General features: G+C 44.1%; 1 protein-coding gene across 2 annotated transcripts in view; it reads right to left on the minus strand.

Moving 5' to 3' along the window:
* Positions 1–27615, minus strand: part of CUBN (cubilin) — a 359740-nt gene that overhangs the window by 191567 nt on the left and 140558 nt on the right. For both annotated transcript variants that reach the window (XM_077490895.1, XM_077490894.1), the window contains exons 28-29: positions 27293–27452; positions 3874–4055 (exon numbers count right to left, since the gene is read on the minus strand). In XM_077490895.1, the coding sequence (XP_077347021.1) occupies positions 3874–4055; positions 27293–27452 (342 nt within the window). The remainder of the gene's footprint in view (positions 1–3873; positions 4056–27292; positions 27453–27615) is intronic.

Raw genomic sequence — 27615 nt, forward strand, 5'->3', positions numbered from 1 at the left:
GGACAGAAGTCTAAAAAAAAAAGTCTGTGCTCATTGTTCCTGTTATATTTAGAAACTGCAATAAAAATGGACTGGTGCAATTGACAACCTAGAACATATAGATTAGGGACTCTCAACCTTTTTCAGACCACGGCCCCTGTAAATTCTTCCGAGACTAGTTCCCTATCAGGTCGGCATTGCTTTTGATTGATTGAATAGTGGTTATGGTTTTGCACACTGCTGTGAGCTGTCAATTGAAAGGAAGGTGGACCTGACGGGAAACTCATTTCTCAGTTACCCATGAGGCTCTGTCCACCTGTCTACAAAACTCCTTGGCCATACACTTGTCTATGTAACAATATAGAATGTGTAGAGCATCTCCCGTAGGAGCCGCTGGTAAATAGGGATCCCCACCCTGTACAGTCAGCCACACCAAATTTTCCACAGGCTCGCTTGAGACAGGAAACAGTCCATCAGCTTTGTTTTTTTATTCTTTAGGAGTTAACAAACTTGAATGGGGCTAGGGGTATTATGGGATGCCCACTTGACTGGAACAAAGTCTCTCCAGGGACACTTCAACTATATACACTCTGTATATACACTCCTCTTCCTCCAGCACATCACTTGCTTGCAGAACAACTCAGAATCAGCTGCAGTTGCCCCTTTCACTAGCCCTCCTGGCTATTGCTCACCAGGTGCCTGGCTGCCTTCTGCCTGGAGATCTCCCGGATGTGCTTGTTGGCTCCTGCTGTCTTCACTCCTCTTGCTCCCGTGCCTCTGGACAGGACTCCTTCCTTGTTGTGTTGTGAGAGGATCCCTCCAGCACCTGAGCCCCAGGCCCAAGGTCACCCCCCCCTTCAGACTAGGGGGCTACCCTCAAGGGCCTCTGATAGCCTGCTTAGCAATCCATCTCCAGCTTCCACCCAGGGTCGGTGCTACCACTAGGCAAACTAGGCAGCCGCCTAGGGTGCACTGCTGCCAAGGGGCGCCCGGCCGCTGATTTCCCTCCGCGTCTGCATGGTCTGCAGGCTGCAGCATGTAACTAACTCAGTCTCAGGCAGCTGCTCCATCTGGCTGGTAGTGTAATTAGAGGCACAGCCAGCGCTATAGGAAGCAGAGTCTATACTTGTATAGCGCCACCTCCTGTCACATGGGCAGGGCAAAGTGGGTGGAGTCAGAGGTGGAGACAATGGGGGCTGCAAAATTAGGTTTCGCCTAGGGTGTCAAAAATCCTTGCACCAGCCCTGCTTCCTCCCAAACTCCAAACTGCACCTGCTGGCCTGACCCTGAGTATTGAAGAGGGGCCTAACCCCTGCCAGACCATTTTGCTGGGAATTGGCTGGGGCCCTCCTCAGTACTCCAAGAAGATCCTAATAACCTTTCTCCCATTCTTCTGGAAACTTCTCCAAGTTTCCAGCAAGTAGGTGAAGGTGCTGCCTCATGAGTCATCCATCCTCCCTGAGTAACTCACCCTGACTCAGATTTAACATAGGCTTCTTGAGGGTGCTACAAACGTATAGACCAGTGGTCCTAAACCTTTTTGAGACCAGAGCCCCGGTAAATTCTTACAAGAGAGTAGTTCCCAATCAGGTCCACCTTAATTTTGATTTACTGAAGAGCAGCTATGGTTTTGCCCACTGCTGTGTGCTGTCATTCAAAAATTTCTCAGGTCCCCATCAGGCTCTGCCCACCTGTCTACAAAACTCCTTGGCTATATGCCTGTCTATGTGACGGGCACAGTGGATGGGAAGGGAATGGACTGACAATGCAGTGTCCACTATGGACACTCTGGGGGAGATTTACAAAACCTGGTGCACACAGAATCTGATGCAGCCGTGCATAGTCCATCAGCTTCTAGATTTTATTGTCAAAGCTTAATTGAACAAGCTGAAGTTAGAAGCTCACTGGTTACTATGCACGGCTTCACCATATTTTGTGTGCACCAGATTAAGTAACCACCCCCCACCTCAGAGCTGGTCTTTGACAGATTCATACTGTACTGTTTCTGATGAGAAATCTGTCCAATGGGGGAAACACACAAAACCCCATTTTAAAAGTGGAAAGTTTAGAACCTGTGGGAATCGGGGGGATTTACTAAAGCCACAGAGCCTATTCACATTGCATTCACTTAGCTATTTGAATGGGATGAATGCTGGTGTTAACCATTCACTCATGTGCAAGCAAAAAATCCTGCCCTTTAAATTTCTTACACATAATTGGATGTTTTTTAAAGTGGTAGTAAACTGAAACTCTAAAATAAAAAAAGAAATAAAAGAAGAAATAAAAAAAGAACGAACAAAGCATATCCTTCTATAGGATGTACTTGTATCAACGCAGAGCACTGTCATTTCTGCCTGCTGTCTAATACTTCTGCTATCTGCAAGAGTCACTGTTGCCAGGTTTTCTTTACTCCAAACAATCAAGGGTGGTGGAGATAGGGGGTTCCAGCACACAGCCTTTTATTGACAACCACAGCTGTGCATGTTTCACTATGGGAATGTGTAGAAAGGTTGTGTCCATTCCTTTTGTGATAGAACCGTCCAGCACCCAGCGTGCGTCCATCAAGATATAGCTTCCTCCAGTCTGGACCCAAGAACCAGGTATTATAGCAGCATATTGCACACAAGATACTAGATGGGACTAGCTCAGATGCAAACTGGAACTCTGATGCCTCTGAGGTATCTGCTGATGGGTTTCTGGCCTGGTCACCCTCCATTAGTTTGACAATAAGAGCTGCTTTGGATTTATTGCTGGCAACTTCCACAGGCTTCCAGGAGATCCTTCAAGGTTCTGCTCTAGTGGCTTGCATAATGATGTTTCATCTGCTGTAGATAGAGAGGGTCCCAGTGGTGGTTTGGGTGTGCCTACACAAGAGGAAGCATCCCACTGCTGCCACCGAATGTGACAGAACGTCCAGCACCCTGCTTTGGTGCTTTCATCAGTATACAACTTCCTCCAGTCTGGAACCAGGAACCAGATCATCCAAGACTATATGGCACTAGCTTAGATGGAAAGTAGAACTCTTTATTGAAAACTCACCCAGAATATATAGTACACCAGATCAGGTGAGCCAGATCATATTATCGTATGCAATTGCAATGCCCTGTACATATGATCAGACTTTCCGACAACAAGCTCACATCCAACATTTCCCATCAGAAAATCGGCATAAGGGTTTACAACCACTTTAGGTGAATTTTTACTTAACTTTCTCTTATTCACAAATCTAAGTGAAAATTCACTTTGCAAACTGAACATTCAGTAAATCAACTGGAACATTTTATTGCTGTTTGTGCCTTCCTGTCCTGGTGACAACCTTACCCTCTCATTTCTTTCCTGGTGTCACAGGGGCAGGAAGTATAGGTTGTGGATATAAAAAAATGACAGAAATATCAAATTTTCACCACCGAATCAAAGACTATTAATATTGGAGGTTCTGTTTAGATGGCTTTCACACCAAGCCGCCCATAGCGTCGGCGGTAAAACGCCAATATTTTTAGTGGCGTTTTACCGTCGGATTTGCAGCACATTTCGGCCGCTAGCGGGGCACTTTTACCCTCCCCGCTAGCGGCTGAAAAAGGGTTAAAACTGCCCGCAATACGCCGCAATGGCGGCGTTTTACCGGCGGTATTGCAGTGCTGCCCCATTGATTTCAATGGGGAGCAGCAGTGGAGGAGCGGTAAACACACGGCTCCTTCACCGCTCCAAAGAAGCTGTTGGCAGGACTTTTCCTGACGTCCTGCCAGTGATAACGGAGCAGCAGTTTAAGGGCGGATTGCAGGCGCTATTTCTAACGCTATAGCGCCTGCAAAATGCCCCGGTGTGAAAGTGTCTATTTAGCTGTTTGACTCAATCTGCTCTTTAATATTTTTGGCCTGATACACCAGAACTCACCTCCAACACATCATAGTTACATGTAATGTGGTTCTCAATACTGAACTCCAGTATAGTGATCTGGACGCTGCTCCCCGGAGAGGTGTTGACATGCCAGATACACTCTCTGTTATTTGGATACTTCATGGGATATCCAGGGCTGCTGAAGGAGCCAGCTGGACCAGACAGATCTCCGCCACATCCTGTGTAATAGAACAGTAACCAGTTAAGTATGTTTATTAAAGCAAATGTCAGGCATGACTTGCACACGAATGTGGGCCAATATGGCAATGTCATAGAAATACAATTTTTAACACACAAAATAACAAACTCAGAAGCATGAGCATCTCCAGAAGACTTTTCAGAAGAAGAGGGTGGATGAAAGAGAGTGCATGAACAGGGAGAGAGGCCAATACTACTAACAGGAACAATAACCAACAGGAAGGAGAGGTTCATTAACAGTTTATCTTGCTGAAAAAAAAAAATGGAAATGAATCACTATATGACATCTAAATTCAAGTGGACCTTTTAGAAACTTTCCAAGTCTACATGAACGTGTTCCTGACATGTCATAATACACAGCAACAGGATACATTTTCAATAAGGCCCCACCCAAGAAGGGCCTGTTCAAACCAGGTGCGGTTGGAGTTGCCACCTGTCTGGGATTCACCCGGACAGTTCGGGTTTGGAATTATGCATCCGGGTTTCAGACTGCCTGAAACCCGGACACATTATTCAGACTTGACTACGGCTTCCCAGCAGGATTGGCTGCAGTTGTCTAAAGTGAGAGTGTCTCTTACTCTCTTTCATGCTGCCCAAAGCCAGCACTAACAATCCCCCCCTAAACAGACAAGAGAGGAGAGAGGGCTCAATCTGCACCTCTTCCTCTCCCTCCTACCTCTCTGTTTCTGCCCACACTCCAATCCCCAGGGCTGTGCCTCAGAAAATGAAGTGGGGCCCGGAAATTTGAAGTCCAGCAGCCTCAGATACATCTAGATGAAAGGTGCTGACTGCCAAGGTGTGAGTGAGCTCACCATTCATCTCTGTCTGTGACTGAAGTCCCCCCCCCCCCTCCTGCCTCTGAGTGAGTACACTAAGGCAAATCATGGTTCTCAGAGTACCCCTTACATCAGAGTTCCCCTTTACACCAGTGGCCGCAGTGTAAAGGTGTACTCTACATTAGAGTTCTTTCCATACATCAGAGTTCTCAGTGTTCCCCCTTAAATCAGGGTTCCCATGGGAGGTCTTGCATCGCTTTGGCTTCGGTCTCAAATTTATGCACGGCATTCAACTCCTATACTGAGCGCTGAGAGCACGGGTCCATACAACAAGTTGGCTGTCGGAACCATTCGCCCTATTTCGTGGAACAAGACAGGGATGTCCGCTCTCCCCCAGTCTTTTTGCCCTATCCCTGGAGCCCCTGGCAATTTTGATCAGGAGCACTCCAGAGGTGATGGGCTTTACGGCTGGGTAAGCTGGAAGAGTGGTTGTCCCTATACGCAGACGACACATTACTATATCTTACTATATCTTAGTAGCCCCTCGCTACTAGCTGCCCTGCATATTTTTGATACATTTGGAGGGTACTCAGGTATTAGGATTAATTGGGCCAGATCAATACTTTTCCCCCTGGATGAGGGAGCTAGCCGTGGAGCACCCACCACTCCTCTACACCGGGTTGAAGAATTCCGCTATTTGGGGGTCCTGGTAACTAGACATCACCCTTAGATCCAAATGCTCGTCATGGGCAAATCTGCCTCTGAATTTAATAGGCCGTATTAACCTGTTTAGGAATTGTCCAATATGGATCCCTGTAGCCTTTTTCAAAGAAATAGACAAATGTATAGGTTCCTTTATCTGGAATGGGGCAATGCCACGGTTGGCCCGATCCACATTCTGGGTGCCTGCCCACTTAGGTGAGCTAGCCCTTCCCAACTTTCAAGTTTATTATTGGTTCGGCGGTCAATGGTGGTATCAATGTTCTAGAGCAAACGCAGTGGTTTGTCTGGAGGCAAACAGTTTGGGCTCACTGGCTGGGCTCCGCAGTTTTCCCTACAGGGGACAGGGGGTATACGGAACAACACCGGGACCAACTCGAGCAACATGGCTAGTGTTCAGCGGCCGGATCAGTGGTCACTGGCGCAACCCTTATGGGGGAACCCCACCCTGCCGCACTTTCGTTCAATTCCAGATCCACAGCTGTTTGCCAGATATGGTATCACAGCCCTGAGTCACATTATCCCCTTGGGTGCCCTGCTACAGCTTGCAGACATGAAGACCAAATATAATTTGCCTGACTGGATGGTATTCAGATACATGCAGCTCAAGCATGCCACCAGGGACCAATTCCCTCAGTCACCCGTACTTAAAGCTGACCCCATAGAGGATCTCCTGGCCCCAGGGGATCTAACCAAACCCCTATCCACCTTATATGGTGCACTGCTGGGTAAGGATTCCCCCAAAGTAGAAAAACTGTGGGACACGTGGCACAAGGACATACCATCATTAGACAGGGAGGGATGGGAGGACTGCTTGGAATATGACCCCAAACCATCTAGAGACAAACTCATACAAGTCAAATTCTTGCATAGAATTTATTACATGCCCCAGAGACTTCACAGAATCTTCCCCCAATAAAGACCCTGTGTGTCCCAGATGCAGAGCGCAAGTAGGAACATTCCTTCACATGTTCTGGGACTGCCCTATCCTCTCAACATATTGGGCAAAGGTATTTAGGGCAATAAACTCCAAATTACAATTATCCCTTCCACTGTCGCCTGAGCTAGCCTGAGCTAGCCTTATTGGGGGTTCATGATGATGAGCAGCGCTCTCATCATTCCAAACTACTAATTTCATACCTTCTTTATTATGCTAAAAAAGAAATACTCCTCAAATGGATTCTGCCGGATCCCCCTGCTATCTCCTCCTGGAGGGCACTGGTTAGAGCTGCCCTACCTATGTATAGGCTGACCTACAGAAACAGGGGATGACAAAGTTTGGGGCCCATGGATCAACGATTAGGGTAATGTGGACGATCATATATCTCACCATAGACAATAGTTACTTTATGCTGATAGATAATTGATCGAATTGTACCTACTGTGTATATCTATCCTTCTGGTTGTGAACACCTGATGCATGTTTGCCGTATACTGCTTTGAATTTTGACTACATGTGCACGGATGTCTCCTCATGCAGTGCTATGTACTTTAACAACTGGATATACTGTTTAATCAACCTATATGACAACAATACACCCCTTTTTTTGTTTAATCAGGGTTCCCAGAGCATCCCTTATATCAGAGTTTGCCGAGTCCCCCCTTACAGTGAAAGGGAACTCTGCAAATTCTGATGTAAAATGTACAGTGAAGGGGAACTCTGTGGATTCTGATGTATAAGGGGGCTCTTTTTATTAACTTCATATGATTAGAAATGTTATCTATTAGCAAAATATATGCATTAAAAGACATTTCTGTGTGCCACTAAAGTGTTCGGGTTTGACTTGAGTGAAAGGTGGCAACCTTAGTGCGGTGCAGGAACATGTGCAAGATCACAGGTTTTCCCGCATTGCACAAAAAACATGCTATGTTCTGCAGAAAGATGTGTCTGTGTGAGTGCCATTATTCTTAATGGCACCCCCACACACCTGGCAAACATGTGTGTATTCTCCCTGTCAAAATACATGGTACTACAGTAGTGTGCATTTTGGCGCTGCGGTGCAATTTTTTTTTGCGCATGCACCTTTTTTTGCACATTTCATGTGCATAGTGCAGCCCATTGAAATAAATGGACTGACCTCAAACGCATCATGCGGGAACACATGTGCTTTGATGCATCCCATCATGCGAACAAGCCCTTAAAAAGCCATGCAAACTTCTGAGCAGGAAAAAAAGCCACAAATGCCACACATACATAAAGCTGCTCAAAGTTTATTCATGTACTACATACACCAAGCAACAGATAAAAATGAGACACACTGATCAGCTGCAGTAATAAAATGTGCTGCAATGCTCAATATTCTTGGGGGGGGGGCGGGTGGCCAAGGTCCCCCCCAGCCCCAGCACTCGATCGAACAATCGCCACTTCACTTGCCCATTGCCTGCCAGCCCCCCACTTACATCATCCAGGTTGCAGCTTCCGTGCTTTCTCCCCCTGTGTCTCCTCCCGAGTCTCGGCGGCCACTTCCCCTTCATAGCCAATCAGGACTTAGGAATCACGGCCGATAGGGTCTCAGGATCTGCTTCCTGATTGGCCAGGAGGAGAATCAGGGAGACGTTAGCGAATATTAATTCACTAATGTCACACAACTGGGTGAGCTTGAGGCGCAGTGCTTTGCGCCCCGAGCCCACCCTTTTTTAAACCAATTAGAACCTCAGGCTTTGATCATGTGCTTAAAAAACAAACAAAAAAAACCCCCAATGTAATCCATGCGTCCGGGCGCATGGATCAGGGGGGCGGCGCCCCTGCGCCCCATATGAGCGGACACGTCCGTCCGACAGCCTCAGTTACATGGAGCACAAAGATCATAAAATAACTGGCTAAACCACACAAGTGCCTTTTTTTAACCTATATTTTTCCTTTATTTTGGCTTTTCAAAATAACAAATTCCATAATCTAGAAGCTGGATAAAAAGTTTAGTGCAGCATAACACTTTTGTTAGTAAAACAGTACATTTTGTATAGAGATTACTAAAAAGAGGGACAACTGAGTCTGCTCGAGGGACAGAGGGATTTGGTCTTCAATGAGAGACAGTTGGGAGTAAGTGATGGAATAAGGGATCAAAAATGTTAAAGCTAAAGTTCAGTATATATATTTTTTTAAATACATCATCAAACAAATTAGTAATATCCAGGGCTACTGATAAGGCAGTACAGCCAGCTCTCCTGTACTGGGCCTGGGCCTCATCAGTTTAAATGGGGGCCCGCGCTCCTGTTGAGCAGGATGTCCGGCTGTCTTATTGCACTGATCCTCTCTTGCCTGCCCCTGCAGCACTGCCAGCTTCTCTTCTTTACCCCTCCAGCTGCACTGCAGGGGGATTGGTTCTAGCACATGCACCCCTTTCATTTGCTGTCCAGGCCTCCGTGTGCCCCTTTCTCCTATCCGGTGAGTGCGGAATCATATAGCCTCACAAGAGGAGGATTAAATGTCACCGGTGGAGCACTTTAAAGTTTTAATTTGCACATGTAAAATCACGTGTCACTTTATCATTGTATTTAACAGTCACTATATTCATTAGTTATAACTAAGTCACTATTTATTAATTTATTCATCAATTGGTATTTATGGGTATCATCAGTCACATGTTAATAGGATTATCTATTTAATATTTATTCAATATCTATTGGAAAAGGTTCTCAAATAATTATTTGTCCATGCACAGAGTAATCACATTTACCATTTCTCTACTGCCTTTCCAAGCACCTGCAGCAGCTGCCCAAAATAACTAACCCACGTCACCAAGGCGCAAGTGTCACATCATTTATAAAGTAGTATTTTAAATGCTGCCAGCTCCTGCTCTTTCAGTGCTGCTTCCCTGAACTGTTCTTCACATGAAAGAGTTAACAGTGCAGTCTCCAGTCAGTGTTTTAGCTTGAAGCCGCTGCCAGCTGATGTCACAGAGGCGGTCAAGGATCTGCATGGATCCTGTCAATATTGTTGGGATCTGCCCAGATGCCTGATTGGCAGCTGGCTCAGCCTCTCAGCACGCCGCTGAGAGCCTAAACCAGCCGCTTCCACTCCTCTCCACAGACCGCGATTCCAGTGCGTGCTGGAGGGGCAGAGCAGGGCAGCGACAGTCATCAGCTCTCTGATCACTGAAGAACTGAGAAATTTGCGTTTTTTTGATGGCTAAGATCTCGGTTTGGAGACAGCAGGGCACAGATGCAGCAAAGGAATTAATGCTGCATCAACATAGGTCATTATAAATGTTTCTTTTTTTTTTTGAGAATCTCGCACTTCTCTTTTAAAAAAATTAAGGTTTCCCCATCACTTTAACCACTTGCTGACCACCGCACGCCGATATACGTTGGCACAATGGCAGCGGTGAGCAAATGGGCGTAACTGTACATCCCCTTTAATTAGCGGGGCTAGCGGGCATCCACCGCGTACAGCGTGACTGTGCCCGCGGGACCCGGGTGTCCCCGCGATCGTGTCCCAGAGCCACAGAACGGTGAGATGCCTGTGTAAACAAGGCTATTCCCCGTTCTGCCTTGTGACATGACAGAGATCACTGCTCTCTGTCATCGGGAGCAGTGATCGCTGCCATGTGAGTTGTAGCCCATCCCCCTCCCACAGTTAGAATCACTACCTAGGACACATTTAACCCCTTCATTGCTCCCCTAGTGTTTAACCCCTTCCCTGCCATTGTCATTTATACAGTAATCATTTTTTTTTTCATTTTTATAGCACTGATCGCTGTATAAATGACAATGGTCCCAAAATAGTGTCAAAAGTGTCCAATGAGCCCACCATAATGTTGAAGTCACGATAAAAATCGCAGATCGCCGCCGTTACTAATAAAAACAAATTAATAATAAAAATGCCATAAATCTATCCCCTATTTTGTAGACGCGATAACTTTTGCGCAAACCAATCAATATATGCTTATTGCTATTTATTTTTTTACCAAAAATATGTAGAAGAATACATATCGGCCTAAACTGAGAAAAAAATGTGTTTTTTTACATATTTTTGGGGGATATTTATTATAGCAAAAAGTAAAAAATATTGCTTTTTTTGGAAAATTGTCGCTCTTTTTTTGTTTATAGTGCAAAAAATAAAAACCGCAGAGATGATCAAATACCACCAAAATAAAAGCTCTATTTGTTTGGGTATAATGTTGCACGTCCGTGCAATTGTCAGTTAAAACGACGCAGTGCCGAATCGCAAAAAGTTCCCAGGAAGGGGGTAATATCTTACGGGACTGAAGCAGTTAAATAGTACAGTTATTTATATGTTGATAGGTTTTCCAAATACATTTTTTTTATTACAGCTGGTTGGAGAAGCTGCTTCACATATCCCTCTATATAACAGATCAGTATTGTGTGCAGTGAGTCAGTCCGGATTCCTGCAGTGCCCACTGCAATACACAGATGGGTGGATAGGAAATGTGGGGCCCGCGTCTCTGGGTATGACTCAGCTAGGCTCACTGGAACCAAAGTGTGGAAAACTGGGCTGTGATATTAGCTGCTGCTATTTCCTCCATAAATCCTCTACTCCCTCACTAAATATCACTGCCTTCCCACATTCCCATTATATGGCTGTGATCCCACTATCCTTGTACATGAGCTGCACCCCCTCCTCTACATACCTCCCCAGTGTGCCTCTTCTGGGAGGACGGTGCCCAGGACACTGACTCACCCCCAATGGGATAATATTTCTACCGTATTGCCGAATCAGAATGTGGAAATTATTTTATTTCTTCAAATGTGTATTAAGTAAAATATGTGCACTGCTCTTGCTAGCCTCTTTCTGAAAATGCTAGCTGCCTGGCTGTCTCTGGATTCAGTACATTCACTAATCTGGAACAAGCATGTAGCAAGTAAAGTCAGGGGGAATATGCAAACTTGGCCAGAGTTAATCATTCAAAAGGTATTGACGCCAGTGGGTGATATTTTGCAAAGGAATGTTTAACAATGGCAGTCTGTATATTCTCAGATAGTGATATTTCAGTTATACACTATATTCCCAAAAGTATTGGGACACCTGCCTTTACACGCACATAAACTTTAATGGCATCCCATTAGTCTGTAGGGTTCAATATTGAGTTGGCCCACTCTTTGCAGCTATAACAGCTTCAGCTCTTCTGGGAAGGGTATCCACAAGGTTCAGGAGTGTGTCTATGGGAATGTTTGATCATTCTTCCAGAAGCGCATTTGTGAGGTCAGGCACTGATATTGGACAAGATGGCCTGGGTCACGGTCTCCGCTCTAAGTCATCCCAGAGGTGTTTTATCGGGTGGAAGTCAGATTAGTCAAGTTCCTCCACCCCAAACTCGCTCATTCATGTCTTTAGCATCGGGGGACACTATTCTTTAATTTTCAATTTTTTAATAAAAGACTTGTCAAAAACTGTCTGTTTTTATTAACTTGTGAAACTTTTTTGGTGAATGGATAATACTTATTCACATGGGGGGGGGGACCCAGGGGCCCCCTTCTTCTGCTCGCAGACCCCCACAACCACCGGCCACGGTTGTGGGGATGAGGCCCTTGTCCCCATCAATGTATAGGACATGTGGCCTGGTACGGTTCGGGGGGGGGGGCTCACTCGTCCCCACCCTTTCTTGACCTGCTGGGCTGCATGACCGGATAAGGGTCTGGTATGGATTTTGGGGGGTCCCATCCCATTTGTTTTTCAAATTTTGGGGGTCTACCCATGAGATGGTAACCCTGGGCCTGCTTATTTCTTAACAACTTACGGACCGCCGCACGACAATGTACTCCCCTTTTTTTAAGAGGGATATCTCGGTAACGACAGCAGCTGCTGTCACAACCGAGGAATCCATCTCTTTAGGCGGCCGTTCGGTAAACGATAATGGTGGTCTCTGTGACTGATTCACTGAGAAATCACCATTACCGGCGGCGGGAGAGGTGCCACCCCCCCTCCCGCCGCTCTCCCGCACCCTCCGCCGCTTACCAGAGCCATCGGCAGTGGCGGAGGCGATCTGGTCCTGTCACTTACTTGGTATGGAGACGAGTGAGGCTAAGATGCCCCCCCCCCCATCTCCATACCGTAGCAAGGAGAAGGCGACGTCAAAATGTCACTTCCGCCTATACCTCTTAAAGGCACATTTTTTTTTTCAAATGACAATTTTTTTTTTCTTTTATTATTGCATTTAAGTCCAAATATTAGATGAGAGGACTTTTTGACCCCAGATCTCATATTTAAGAGGACCTGCCATGCTTTTTTCTATTACAAGGGGTGTTTAGATTCCTTGTAATAGGAATAAAAGTGACCCAAATTCTTTTTTTTTTTAAAACTGTGTAAAAATAAATAAGAACTTTATTTTTTTTAAATCGCCCCGTCCCAACGAGCTCGCGCGCAGAAGTGAACGCATACGTGCGTAGCACCTGCATATGAAAACGGTGGTCAAACCACACATGTGAGGTATCGCCGCGATCGTTAGAGCGAGAGCAATAATTCAAGTCCTCCTCTGTAACTCAAAACATGCAACCTGTAGAATTTTTTAAAGATCGCCTATGGAGATTTTTAAGGGTAAAAGTTTGACACCATTCCACAAGTGGGCGCAATTTTGAAGTGTGACATGTCGGGTATCAATTTACTCGACATAACATTATCTTTCACAATATAAAAAAAATTGGGTTAACTTTATTGTTGTCTTATTTTTTTATTCAAAAAATGCATTTTTTCCAAAAAAAAGTGTGCTTGTAAGCCCTTGTACACACGGTCGGATATTCCGATGGACAATGTCCGATAGGACCGTGTTGTCGGATAATCCGACAGTGTGTGGGCTCTCCATCAGACTGTTTCCGTCAGAATATCCGACGGACAAAGTTTTAGAGCTGGGCTATAAAACTTTCCGACAACATGATCCGATCAGACTTTGTCCGATTGTGTGTAGAGAATTCCGATCGGACAAAGTGCCACGCATGCTCAGATCAAATTCCTAGACCAAAGCTATTGGCTACTAGCCTGAGCGTAGTCCCATCCTAACAAAATAACGTCATCACGTTACGTACGATCGGATTTTCCGACAACTTTGTCCGACGGTGTGTATGCAACACAAGTTTCAGACAAAATCCGACGGATTTTGTTGTCGGAATGTCCGACCGCGTGTACAAGGTCTTAGACCGCTGTGCAAATACAGTGTGACAAAAAGTATTGCAATGACCGCCATTTTATTCTCTAGTGTGTTAGAAAAAATATATATATAATGTTTGGGGGTTCTAAGTAATTTTCTAGCAAAAAAACGTGTTTTTAACTTGTAAACGCCAAGTCTGAAAAAGAGGCCCGGTCCTTAAGTGGTTAATGGGCTATGGATGGATAGGTCATAGACATTAAGAAGGAAATCTAGCTTTTTTTGCGGCAATGAATAAATTAAGCAATCTACTACATGGGCGTAGTTCATAATGACTCAAGACAAAACACTTCTTATAAAAACACCTCTTGGATCAAGCTAAATTTTTTTGCCTTGTAAATTCCCCACCTGATAGAGACCAAATAAAACGAGATCAAGAAAAACCCCCGCCTCTCTATGAAGACTTATTTCTGGAAACTGGAAAATTCTGTGTAAAAAAAAAATATATATATCTTTCAGAGAATGAAGGAGATCCCCGGGGATATGACACAGAATCGTCTGGCCCAAAAATTGTTGCCTGGACAACCAGTCAATAAAGAAATTGTTTCCAGACGTCTCTAGCGCGGCAATTTTACTCAGTAATGTCAGCAATTACCGCAGATTGAGAACGCCGATGAGTCATGAGGGCTCTCATTTCATGTGGCTCCGTTTAGAAAAAGTATCGTTTTTAAGGGTACGCACAAATGGGCACTTTCAAGCTCGGTGGTGGGCGCAGTTTAGCAGCTAGTAGTAGAGATTTGGTTGCTGGGTGTTCACAATAGATCTATCGGAGTGTACAGACAAGCCGGAAATCAGTGGCATGTGCTTTCCCTTTACTCACGCTGGTTAAAATAGCGACTGTTGGCGTTATTTGTTCAGCGGGTATACAGAGCACAGAGTAGATAAAGGAAGGACATGAGCTGACACAATGAGATTTGTGTGTAAAATGTGTTTCCTCTTTGTCATGTACAAAAAGAATAAGTAAAGCAGAAATTTAAAAGACCCAAAGATGCTAATTTTTCATTTGGAAGGGGAGGGGGAAAAAAAATAAAAAACATCTATACTAGCTTCTATGCTGCTGCAGCATCAATGTTGAGATGCAGCTGTCCCATACTGGCTCTAAGCCCTTGTACACACGGTCGGACATTCCGACGGAAAATGTCCGATCGGACCGTGCTGTTGGATAATCTGACCGTGTGTGGGCTCCATCAGACTGTTTCCGTTGGAATGTCCGACCGACAAAATTTTAGAGCTGGGCTATAACATTTTTAGACAACATGATCCGATCTGACTTTGTCCGATCGTTTGTAGAGAATTCCGATCAGATAAAGTGCCACGCATGCTCAGATCAAATTCCGAGACCAAAGCTATTGGCCAGGGGCGGACTGACAACTCATGGGGCCCCTTGGCAATAAGATTACGGGGCCCCCTGGCAATCTGTGATTATGGGGCCACACAGTATACACACACACACACAGTATACAATCACACAGTATACATAGACATGTTTATATTGGCTGAGAAGGTACTGGAGAGGTGGGGAAGCTATAATCTCTGGATTTTTAGACCAAAAGGATGTCGGTAAGGGACATTCCAGAGACAGATGTAAAAAAAAACACAGATTTTTACACTAGGGGGCAACCCTGATGGGGGCCCCTAGTGGATGGGGCCCTCGGGCAGTGCCTGAGTGGCCGAATGGTCAGTCCGCGCCTGCTATTGGCTATTAGCCTGAACGTAGTCCCGTCGTAACTAAATAACGTCATCACGTTCCGAACGATCGGATTTTCCGACAACTTTGTCCAACCGTGTGTATGCAACACCAGTTTTGGACAAAATCCAACGGATTTTGTTGTCGGAATGTCCAACCGTGTGTACAAGGGCTTAGACTCTAAAGCCTCTTACACACAATCGGATTTTCTGCAGAAAAAAACTCAGACTTTTGTCCGAAAGGCATGTGCCTGGATTTTGTCTTGCATTCAAGGAATTGTCAAACATGAACGTAGTGACGTGCTACGTGGTTTTTCAGCTCCTTAGCGCCACCCTTTGGGCTCCTTCTGCTAATTTTGTGTTAGTAGAAGTTTAGTGAGTGTTGATTCACGCTTTTCATTTTGCGCTTTTCATTTAGCGCTTTTTAGTTTGCGCTTTTCAGTTTGTGCTTTTCAGTTCGTTTCTGAGTGGCCGTTCGTCAACCAGACATATTGCAGAATAGGAGGAGATAACGTGTTATTTATTATTGGCCTTGGAGTTTTTTCTTTGACCCAAGTCCAGGAAAAGGAGGAGGAGGATTTCTTGGACCAAACATTGGTTGGTTTATTAATCGTGACCAATTATGTCCATATGCCTTTGCTGCAGGAGCTCCAGGAGAATAATTCAGATGATTCCCGGAATTATCTCCGGGTGACGGACCCCTGCTTTCACCAACTCTTGGCATTGTTGACCCCCTATATTAATAAGCAGGACACATGCATGAGGCTTTTATTTTATTTTTTGGTTGAATAATAATGTTTTGATTTGGTATATTTTCTATATTTTTGGATGCATATACTGCACTTTTTGGTTAAGTTCTATTGGCAGATAGCATGTCTAATTGTATTTGTTTTATTTTTTAATTCACAATAAAAAAATTGTGTAGAATAATACTTGGCTATGCGTTTTACACATAGCCAGTTTGGGAGTAGGCAGTTATTGCATTAAAAAAAAATACAATGTAAAATTGACAAGGGACACCAACATAGTTGTATCTTTGATCTTAAAAACTACAGGATAATGGTGTTGTGGTAACTTGCTCCAAAAAAAAAAAAAAAATGAGTTTGTAATAACTTCATCAGTATCACCAGCAAAGCAGCTTCATTATTATTGCATTAAAGAAGAAGAGAATTGTGCGCTGCATTTCAGGATTTCATAATTTACTGCGTCACGAATGTTAATTCTCCATTACGAACGCTAGTTTACAAGACCTACCGCTTCTGGCTCGTCCTTGCTTCCGAGCATGCGTGTTTGTACTTTGGACTTTTGTCCGACGGCCTTATGTCCATGGAAAATTTTAAAACCTGCCATCCGAAAAGCCGACAACAATTGTGTGATGGAGCGTACAAACAGATTTTCCGTCAACAGCCTGTCATCACAAAATTCCAATTGGAAAATCCGATCATGTGTACGTGGCATCAGAGTCTAGAGCAATCACATGTTCACTGATCGCTCAGTATTCAGTTTACTGCAAGCAGAATGGGGCTACTGTCCAGTCACTGCTCTCCGCTCTGCCGCACCGGTGCTCACTGGAGTTCAAAGCTGGGGAAGGGGACTGGCTTTGGCTGTCAGTCTCAAGCTAAAAGGCTGAGCAAGCTGTCAATCAAGCAGCTAGGTGGATCCTGACAATATTATCTGGATCCTTCCAGAGCTTCACGTGGCTCTGCCCCATCAGCTGATAGTGGGCAATAGCCTGCTATCAGCTGCCTCTGGGTCACAGGAGGGCACAGTAACTGTACTCCTGTGAGCCACAAGAAAGTATGGCCTAAAAAGCTCTGCCATACTTCTCTTTTAATAATTATTTGGGCCTGTGCTAAAGTTTAAACTTAAAGCGGTTGTATACCCCGCTTTCACATTTTTACCTACATCTGAGTGTCCATCTGAGTGTAATTTAACCTCTAGTATAAATACAGCTGTTCTGTGAAGCCCAAGTTTAGGTTGTAAAAACATATCCCAAGCTTTGAACATCTCACAGAGCACATTCTAGGAGGAGGGGCTCTGTGTGTTTGTGTCGGCCGGCATTGTTTTTAACGCTTGTAATATCCTTCCTAAATGTAAGTGCAATACCTTGTTTTAAATAAAATTTATTTAGACAATATTACACTATGGTCAGTCTTCTCTCTTTTGGGGTATCTACCCCAAAGACGAACATCATAGTTGGAGAGAGTGAGCGATCTGCAAGATCCAGTCTTATGATTTTGGTGTTGACATCCACAAGCTAAAGGCCGCGGCTGAGTTATAGCCATCTGCCCTTTATGCTTGCTATCTGGTAAGCAGGTCCATATTATGGTGGTGGGCACGCTCCTGTCTGTTTTTATACTCTGTGGTGACATCAACAAGCTGAAATGATTAATTATGGACTTTCTGCATATTCATATGTTTTGATTTGATCAACTGATTGATGCTTTTTTTTAGAGCAGCTTCTCTATTCCCAGTTATCCCTATAATAAGGCTTAGCTGTAGGTAAAATTAATATCTCTTAAACCTGTATGGTTAAGGAGATATTCACCTTGCATGCAGCCGCTGACATCAGCGGCTCATGCATACTGAATGTCCGGCAGAGGCTGCCGGAAAATCAGAGCCCCTTGCCAGAAAGAGGACTCCCGTGCACATGCACCGGAGTGATGTAATCGCGGCTCACAGCCACTCACAGCGCCGGAGCCGCAAACCCGCAGGAAACGCAAAGGGAACTTGTCAGCTCCCTCAGAGGGGCCAGGGAGGTGATGCCAGCGCTTCGTTATAAGGTAAGTATTTAGTTAGTATGCGGTGCATACTAGTTCATTATGCCTTTGCCTCACAGCCTTTTTTTTTTACGGGTATACAACCGCTTTAAAGTGGTTGTAAGTCAAAAGGTTTTTTACCTTAATGCATTCTGTGCATTAAGATAGAAAAACCTCTGTGTGCAGCATCCCCCCCAGCACAGTTTTACCACCTCTACAACCACTAGTGTGAATGAGCCCTAAGGGTTATGTTGCATATTTCTGACATTTTATATACGATTTGCTTCTGATTTTCATAAGATTTATATGTATCCCTGAGACTCCAGCATGTGGCACAGCAATCAAAGCATATTTTATAGGTACAAAGAAGCCAAGGTTTTGTTTAACCACTGCATGTATGCCCCTCCCATTATCGTGTTCAGCCACACCCACTTTTTGCTGCAGCGTGCAATCTTTAGAAGATCCCTGAAAACCCTTTTCTTTAAATAAACCTATCCTGCTTCTAATACACTGTTTTACTTTCTCCATCAGCTCATCCTACACAGATATTACCTTTTGCATCAATTGATCCTTCCTTTTTAGATTGTAAGCTCTAATGAGCAGGGCCCTCTGATTGCTCTTATACCAAATTGTAATGTAACTGTAATGTCTGCCTTCATTTTGTTAAGCGCTGCGCAAACTGTTGGCGCTATATAAAACCTGTATAATAATAATAATAATAATCAGTGCACATCAGTACCCTACATTTCCCATTAGTGAGTGTTTTTCAGTGCACTACAGTGCACATCAGTGCCATCAGTGAGTGCTTATCAGTGCTCATTAGTGACCTACAGTGCTATCGGTGCTCATTAGTGCCCTACACGGCCATCAGTGCAACAAAAGTGATCATCAGTGCCACTACAGTGCTCATCAGTGCCCTATTAGTGCTCATCAGTGTCCAATAGTGCACACCAGTGCCCATTAGTGAGTGCTCATCAGTGCTACCCTATCAGTGGATCGTCATCAGTGCCTGACAGTGCCGTAAAAATGTGTAAAAAATGCATTTAAAAATGTGTTTTTATTTTCTTTCCACATTTTCCAAAAACTTGTGGAAAAAAATGACATGTACAAAAGACTCATTATGCCTCATAAAATATATGTTTGGGTTTTTTCTTTCCAAAATGGGGTTATTTTGTGGGCGTTTCTATTGTCCCGGTGCTCCAGGGCCTTCAAAAGTTTAATAGGTAGTCAAAAAAATTGATGTGTCAATTTTGCTCCTAGAACACCTGATGGTGCTTCCTGCATGTTGGGCCTCTGTATGTGGCCAGGCTGTGTAAAAAGTCTCACACATGTGGTATCGCCATATTCACGAAGAGTAGCACAATGTGTTTTGGGATTTAGTTGCAAGTATGCATATGCCATGTGAGAGAAATAATGCGTTAATATGAACATGTTGTAAAAAAAAAAAAAAAATAATAATAATAATACATTTTTCAAAGAATTGTGGGAAAAAATGGCAACTTCAATAAACTCACCATGTTTCTTACTAAATACCTTGGGCTGTCTACTTTCCAAAAAGGGGTCATTTGGGGGGTATTTGTACTGTCCTAGCTTGTTAGTATCTCAAGAAATGACAAAGATTGCCACCATAGCTTGTAGGCTCTATAACCGTCACAAAGACCAAATAATATACACTGATTTGAGTTATTTTTTACCAAAGATATGTAGCAGTATAAATGTTGGTGAAAATTTATGAAGAAAAATTACTAATTTGCAAAATATTATAACAGAAACAAAGAAAAATGCTTTTTTTTAACAAACTTTTTTTATTTATAGCGCAAACAATAAAATACCCACTGGTGATTAAATACCACCATAAGAAAGCTCTATTTGTGTGAAAAAAGAACAACAATTATGTATGGGTACAGTGTTGCATGACTAAAATGTTGTCATTCAAAGTGTGAGAGCGCTGAAAGCTGAAAATTGGCCTAGTTAGGAAGGGGGTATAAGTACCCAGTGGGCACGTGGTTAAAAGTGGGCTACCAGGCCCCGGTGGGGCCCCTTCCAAAGGGGGCGCTTGGACGCCGCCCCCCCCCCCCCCCCCCCAAAAAAAGAAAAGGTCACTTTAAGAGTGACCAGGCGCCAGACATGCGGCGGTCTATGGGAAGCCAATTTGTTTAGGGTGTGGTTAGGGGGGCACAAGCGATACGCCCCTGAACACTCCCCACTCTACTGTCATTTGTCTGCCTAGGCCTTTCCTATCTTTTTATTGTCCGTGATCGGAGGACGGTGGGTGGTGCTTTTTGCAGCACCACTTCTGGTTTCCCCGGCTCGCTGCTGTGTGCTCTGGGTAGCGGAGGTCGGTGTCGGTACCGGGGAAGGGGAGAACTGTCAGGCTGATGCTGTATTGTCGGCGCTCCGCCCCCTTGCCGTACCCCGAGGGGTGTGGGGGTGACATCAGGGGGGGTAGGCTGGCAGGGGATTGGACGGAGAAGATACTGAGACCCCCCAGCCGGAGCCCCATCTGACCGAGGTGGCTGGCCGGGGAGGGAGTGAGGCGGCCTCTGCTGCTCAGATGGTGTGAGCAGAGGATCTGCTGTTAGGCTGCACCGAGAAGGATCGGAGAGGATGGCCTGGATCCTGAAGGTAAGAGAGATCCTTAAATACTAACCTACATATGCCAATTAGTGTGAGAGATTCGAGACTGTGAATGAACCTGAGTGACAGCTCGGCACAATGGCTGCATTTGATGGGCACGGTGGCTGTATTTGATGGCACAGTGGGGCACAGTGGCTGAAATTGATGGGCACAGTGGCTGCATTTGATGGGCACAGTGGCTGCAATTGATGGGCACAGTGGCTGCAATTGATGGGCACAGTGGTTGCAATTGATGGGCACAGTGACAGCATTTGATGGGCACAGTGGCTGCAATTGATGGGCACAGTGGCTGCATTTGAAGGACACAGTGGCTGCATTTGATGGGCACAGTGACAGCATTGGATTGGCACAGTGGCTGCAATTGATTAGCACAGTGGTTGCATTTGATGGCACAAATGGCTGCATTTATAGGCACAGTGGCTGCATTTAATGGGCACAGTGGTGGCACTTGATGGGCACAGTGGCTGCAATTGATGGGCACAGCGGCTGCATTTGATGGCACAGTGGGACACAGTGGCTGCATTTGATGGCACAGTGGCTGCATTTGATGGCACAGTGGCTGCATTTGATGGCACAGTGGCTGCAATTGATGGGCACAGTGGCTACAATTGATGGGCACAGTGGCTGCAATTGGAGGGCACAGTGGCTGCATTTGATGGGCACAGTGGCTGCATTTGATGGGCACAGTGACAGCATTTGATGGTCACAGTGGCTGCATTTGATGGACGCAGTGGCTGCATTTGATGGGCACAGTGACAGCATTTGATTGACACAGTGGCTGCAATTGATGGGCACAGTGGTTGCATTTGATGGCACAGTGGCTGCATTTAATGGCACAGTGGCTTTATTTAATGGCACAGTGGCTGCATTTAATGGGCACAGTGGTGGCACTTGATGGGCCCAGTGGCTGCAATTGATGTGCACAGTGGCTACATTTGATGGCACAGTGGGACACAGTGGCTGCATTTTATGGCACAGTGGCTGCATTTAATGGGCACAGTGGCTGCAATTGATGGGCACAGTGGCTGCAATTGATGGGCACAGTGGCTGCAATTGATGGCACAGTGACTGCAATTGAGGGCACAGTGGCTGCAATTGATGGGTACAGTGGCTACAATTGATGGCACAGTGGCTGCAATTAATGGGCACAGTGGCTGCAAATGATGGCACAGTGAGTCTGCAATTGATGTTTTTTTCAGCATTTTTCAGTTTGTTTGCGCCCCCCAAAAAATTTTGAACACCAGCCGCCACTGCCAGGCCCTTAACTATAGTTTCTGTCTGGTGTGGACTCACTGTACAAACACACCTACCACAAGAGCTGACAACCCCCATATCCACAGTATATTGTATATATATTTAAATCCATACAATAATAGTCTACAATCTTTGCTGTATTAAAAGAAGTTGCTGAGTGTTACTTATTGTTCTCTGAATCCAATTATTTTAAGCTGGACACAAGCCAGGAGCATGCAGGAAACTTAAAAATGTTCAACTTTCAAGGTCAGTTCATTCAACAGAATCCAATAGCACACACAGTACTAAGTATGAAAATGATTAACAGCCTGCAAAGTCTTTAATAGTAGGGCCATCTTGCTGACAGGTGTTTTTTCCTAAAATGATTAAAGTAGATTTAAACCCTAAGTGAATGGGTTTTTTTTTTTTTTTTTTTTTTAACAAAAGTAGTGAATGGGTTTTAGTTTGCTAAATCTATGTGCAATGACAATAGCATTTTTTTTTTCAAAATAAAACTTTTTTTTAACCTTTTTTCATCCTTTGTTTAATCTCTATAATGCTGATCTCCTGCAGCCTTATCACAGGCACTTGATGAGATACACGCTAGCAATGGCTACATTGTAATTCCCAGTGGCCACTACAGTGGCAATTTCCTAATGGTGAAAACAGTGGACCATGCCTAGATAATCTGTGGTAGAACAGCCACTTGTAGTCTCCATCAGAAGACCACATGACAGGGTGACAACACAGGAGACAACACAGATTTGAAACATGTTCTATTTCTAGGTCCATTGGATTTTTAAAAAGAAAAACGATTGGATTATCCCACACACGATCGGATTGTCTGACGGACTGATTAAATCAGACCTAGTCTGCCGTAAAGTCTGGTCATGTGTATGCGGCATTAGAGAATGCTTTGCATTCTCTCAAAGGGTGAAAAGCATTCTTTGACTGGACAAGGTGGAGAAGCGGGGTGATGATGTCATGATCTCTTCCTTGTCCAATCAGAGAATGTCTTGTATTATATGGTAAAATACAGTCAGGTCCATACATATTGGGACATCGACATAATTCTAATCTTTTTGGCTCTATACACCACCACAATGGATTTGAAACTAACAAGATGTGCTTTAACTGCAGACTTTCAGATTTAATTTGAGGGTATTTACATCCAAATCAGGTGACCGGTATAGGAATACAACAGTTTGTATATGTGCCTCCCAGGGACTAAAAGTAATGGGACAATTGGCTGGTCAGCTGTTCCATGGACAGGTGTGTGTTATTCCCTCATTATCCCATTTACAAGGAGCAGATAAAATGTCCATTTCAAGGGCTATTTGCATTTGGAATCTGTTGCTGTCAACTCTCAATATGAGATCCAAAGAGCTGTCACTATCAGTGAAGCAAGCCATCATTAGGCTTAAAAAAACAAAACAAACCCATCAGAGAGTTTGCAAAAACATTAGGTGTGGCCAAATCAACTGTTTGGAACATCCTTCAAAAAAAAAGAATGCACCGGGGAGCTCAGCAACACCAAAAGACCCGGAAGACCACGGAAAACAACTGTGGTGGATGACCGAAGAATTCTTTCCCTGGTCAAGAAAACACCATTTTCTCAACTGTGTAACATAAGTGAAATAGGTATCATTATATTTTCTTCAGTAACAATTATGGTCCTACCAACTGCAAGCTTCTACTATTACCTTTGCAAATGTCTATAACCAATTTGTTTAAGCAACCAAACATTTCTGGCTTGAAGGTCATGTGATGCCAGCAATCCCTCTGATCCCTAGCCATGGTTAAACAGACTATTGTGTGTCTGCTGAGTCCCATATGTCTATTAAGTTTTCTCCAGAATACACTGCAATGCAGGATATGCAGGAAATGTATGGAACAGAGAGTGGCACATGAAACTCAGTTCTATAGATATTACTAATGTGTTTCTTTTTTGTAATTGACCATAATGAAAGGTCTTTGTTTTGTAATAGTAAGAACCTATGAGTTTTGTATATAAGAAGTGAGGAAAGGATTGCTTTCCTGGAGAGGAGGCTGGAGCACCAGTGGGCAAACTAAAAACATTTTTTGCCTTTTTTTCTGAGTCACAGACCAAATGAACTCTAATGCCGCGTACACACGATTGGACTTTTCAACAACAAATGTTGGATGTGAGCTTGTTGGCGGAAAGTCCAACCATGTGTATGCTCCATCAGATATTTGTTGTCGGACTAGCATGTTCTCAAATTTTCCGCCAACAAATGTGTGTTGTCGGACTTTCCAATCGTGTGTACACAAGTCCATTGGACAAAAGTCCAAAGTACAAAGAAGCATGCTCAGAATCAATGCTCACCAAACACAACATTAGCAGAAGGAGCCCAAAGGGTGGAGCATCACTATTGAACTTCCTTTTTATCGGCTCGCCATACGTCTTGTACTTTACTATGTTTGTAATTGTTGCACAACATTTGTGTGACCGCGTGTATGCAAGACAAGTTTGAGCCAACAACCTTCCACGGTTTTGTTGTCGGTAAATTCGCTTGTGTGTACGGGGCATTAGGCTTAAAGTGGTTATAAACCCTAAAAATCAAAAACAACAAACAAAAAAAAAAACCTGCAAGACAAAAGGCATAATGAGCTAGTATGCATAGCACGTTTACATGCCGTGTTTAGTGACGTTTTGCTGCGTTTGCGTTTAGAAGAGTTTGAAAGAAACAGTTTTCTTTTCAAAATAGCCAAAAATGAAAAACGCCTGTAATTGAAATGCGGCTAAACGAGAGTTACCGCATTTAGCCGTGTTTAGAAGCATTTGGCTAAAAGCGAGCTCTTGATATTTCCTCCCACGCGTGCCCCTTCCCCTGCCTTCTCTGTCAAGATCAATGGCACATCTATCAGTCCGTCCCCGCATGCCAGGGTGCTACGGGTAACCTTAGACTCTGAACTCTCCTTTCAGGCCCACAAACAATCCCTGTCCAAATCATTCCGCCTTAGCCTCCGCAACATTTCCAGAATATGCCCCTTTTTAACTAATGACACCACCAAGCTTCTAATTCACTCCCTGGTCATCTCTCGCCTCAACTACTGCAACTCCCTCCTCATTGGATTACCTTTACATAGACTATCCCCCCTCCAGTCCATAATGAATGCTGCTGCCAGACTTATCCACCTTACCAGCCATTCAGTGTCCTGCACCTCTCTCTGCCAATCCCTCCACTGGCTTCCACTCACCCAACAAATAAAATTCAAAGTACTAACAATAATTTACAAAGCCATCCATAACTCTGCCCCCAGCTACATCACTAACCTAGTCCCAAAATACCAACCAAGCCTCTCTTCAGTCATCCCAAGACCTCCTGCTCTCTAGCTCCCTTGTCACCTCCTCCCATGCTCAACTCCAGGATTTCTTCAGAGCTTCTCCCAACTTTTGGAACTCCCTACCCCAAACTGTCCGACTGTCCCCTAATCTATCCATCTTTAGGCAATCCCTGAAAACCCTTCTCTTCAAAGAAGCCTATCCTGCTTCTAACTAACACTGTTTCACTTCCCCCATCAGCTCATCCCCCCACAGCTATTACATTTTGTATCAATTGACCCTTCCTTTTGAGATTGTAAGCTCTAACGAGCAGGGCCCTCTGGTTCCTCTTGTACCAAATTGTAATGTAACTGTAATGTCTGCCCTGATGTTGTAAAGTGCTGCGCAAACTGTTGGCGCTATATAAAACCTGTATAATAATAATAATAACTTGGTGCTTGAAATGCCTCTAAACTCAGCATCTGAACTCGTTTTTTTGGTTTCCAAAAAAGGCCTCTAAACTCAACTGCCTAGAAACGACTATAAACGACCCTGTGTACATGTACTGATAAGATAACATAGAGGAGAGTTCAGGGGCAGTTGGAAAAAAAAATGCCCAACTGCTCCTAAATGTCCGTTTAGCGGCAGTGTACACGATGCCTGAGAGGACCACACAAATCTCTCTCATTCCAGAGTTGATGCAATGACTTCATCAGTTAATCAGGACCAACAGGCCAAAAGTCTGTCTCAGTCTGATAAGTCACTTCCATTTCCCCGCACATCCCAACCTTTAAAAAAATAACCTTCAACCGCAGCTACTAGGTTTATGTCATATTGTCACATTGTGTGACTGGGAACCTTCTGCACACAGAGCTCTGTGTTTGGACAAAGCTCTGCAATCTAAATATTATGGGGAAATGTTGCTGAACCTCTGTATAGAATAAACTGCAGAAGGAAGAGATGTATTGTTTCCAGTTTTTTTCCCAAGGTGTCTGCCTGACATATATATTACAAAATGAGTATGTACAACTAAAACAGGCTGATTCAAGAGAGCAGAAAATACAGAACACAAATAGAAATCTATTGAACTTCTATTATGAGCTCCCTTTTGGTGAATTATTATGGGGAGGTCTGTGCTCTTTTCCAAGCTATCAGAAATGATGAAAGCAGGGCTGACACCATGTGCTTAGGAATTTGGGCTGAGTCAAAGAGAAAAGTAGGCGCTCATTATGTTTCTGGCATATCAGCGGTTGTTTTTCTGTACATATTGTACAGCTTGCTTAAAGTGGTTGTAAACCTCAGAAATGAAATATGAACAAAAGCATATCCCTCTAAAGTGTGTACTCGTCTCGGTACAGAGCACTAATGCCCCGTACACACGATCAGAAATTCCATCAGAAAAATCTTGGAGGGTTTTTCCAACTGAATTCTGCTCAAGCTTGGCTTGCATACACACGGTCACATAAAAGTTCTTCGAACTTTCGAACGTCAAGAACGCGGTGAGGTGCAACACTACGACGAGCCGAGAAAATGAAGTTCAGTGCCGCCTATCAATGTCCATTAGTGCTGCATATCAGTGCCGCCAATTAGTGCCCCCTCATTGGTGCCACCTCATCGGTGCCGTCTTATCAGTGCCCGTCAGTGCAGCCTCATAAGTACCCATCAGTGAAGGAGAAAACTTACTTATTTACAAAATGTTATAACAGAAACAAAGAAAAACTTTTTCTTATTATTCAAAATTTTCGTTTTTTTTATTTGTTTAGCAAAAATAAAAACCGCAGTGGTGATCAAATACCACCAAAAGAAAGCTCTATTTGTGAGAACAACATGATAAAAATTTGGCTTGGGTACAGTGTAGCAGGACCGCACAATTGTCATTTAAAAAGTGACAACGCTGAAAGCTGAAAGCTGAAAGTTGGCCTGGGCAGGAAGGGGGGAAAGTGCCAGTATTGAAGTGGTTAAATATTCATACGATTCATTTAGAGTGTAATATTGTAACCTATATAAATATAATTTTCTCACCATTGACATTCCACATCAGTTGAAAACCTTGGCGTCCATTGGATCCATCTGAATAAAAGACAGCGTGAAGGCTTGTACCATTAGTGGTGCCCCCTGGTGGAAGGCTTGTTCCGCAGTAGGTTCCAATGAGTCTTGCCTGGTCATTGGGGCCATCATAGAGCTGTGGAGAAGATAAACCTATGAATAGGAGTCTTTGGTGAACTATGCATTACGCTCTGTTTAAAGTGAACCTGTCAACATAGAAAATTTAGAAGCTGCCATTTTTTCTTGTCCTGTAAAGGTGTCATCTTTGCTTGCTATAATGTCAGCATAACTGAGATCTT

Source organism: Lithobates pipiens, unplaced genomic scaffold, assembly GCF_037356315.1.
Source record: "Lithobates pipiens isolate NorthernLeopardFrog02 unplaced genomic scaffold, aLitPip1_a1.2 Scaffold_19, whole genome shotgun sequence".
NCBI lineage: Eukaryota > Metazoa > Chordata > Amphibia > Anura > Ranidae > Lithobates > Lithobates pipiens.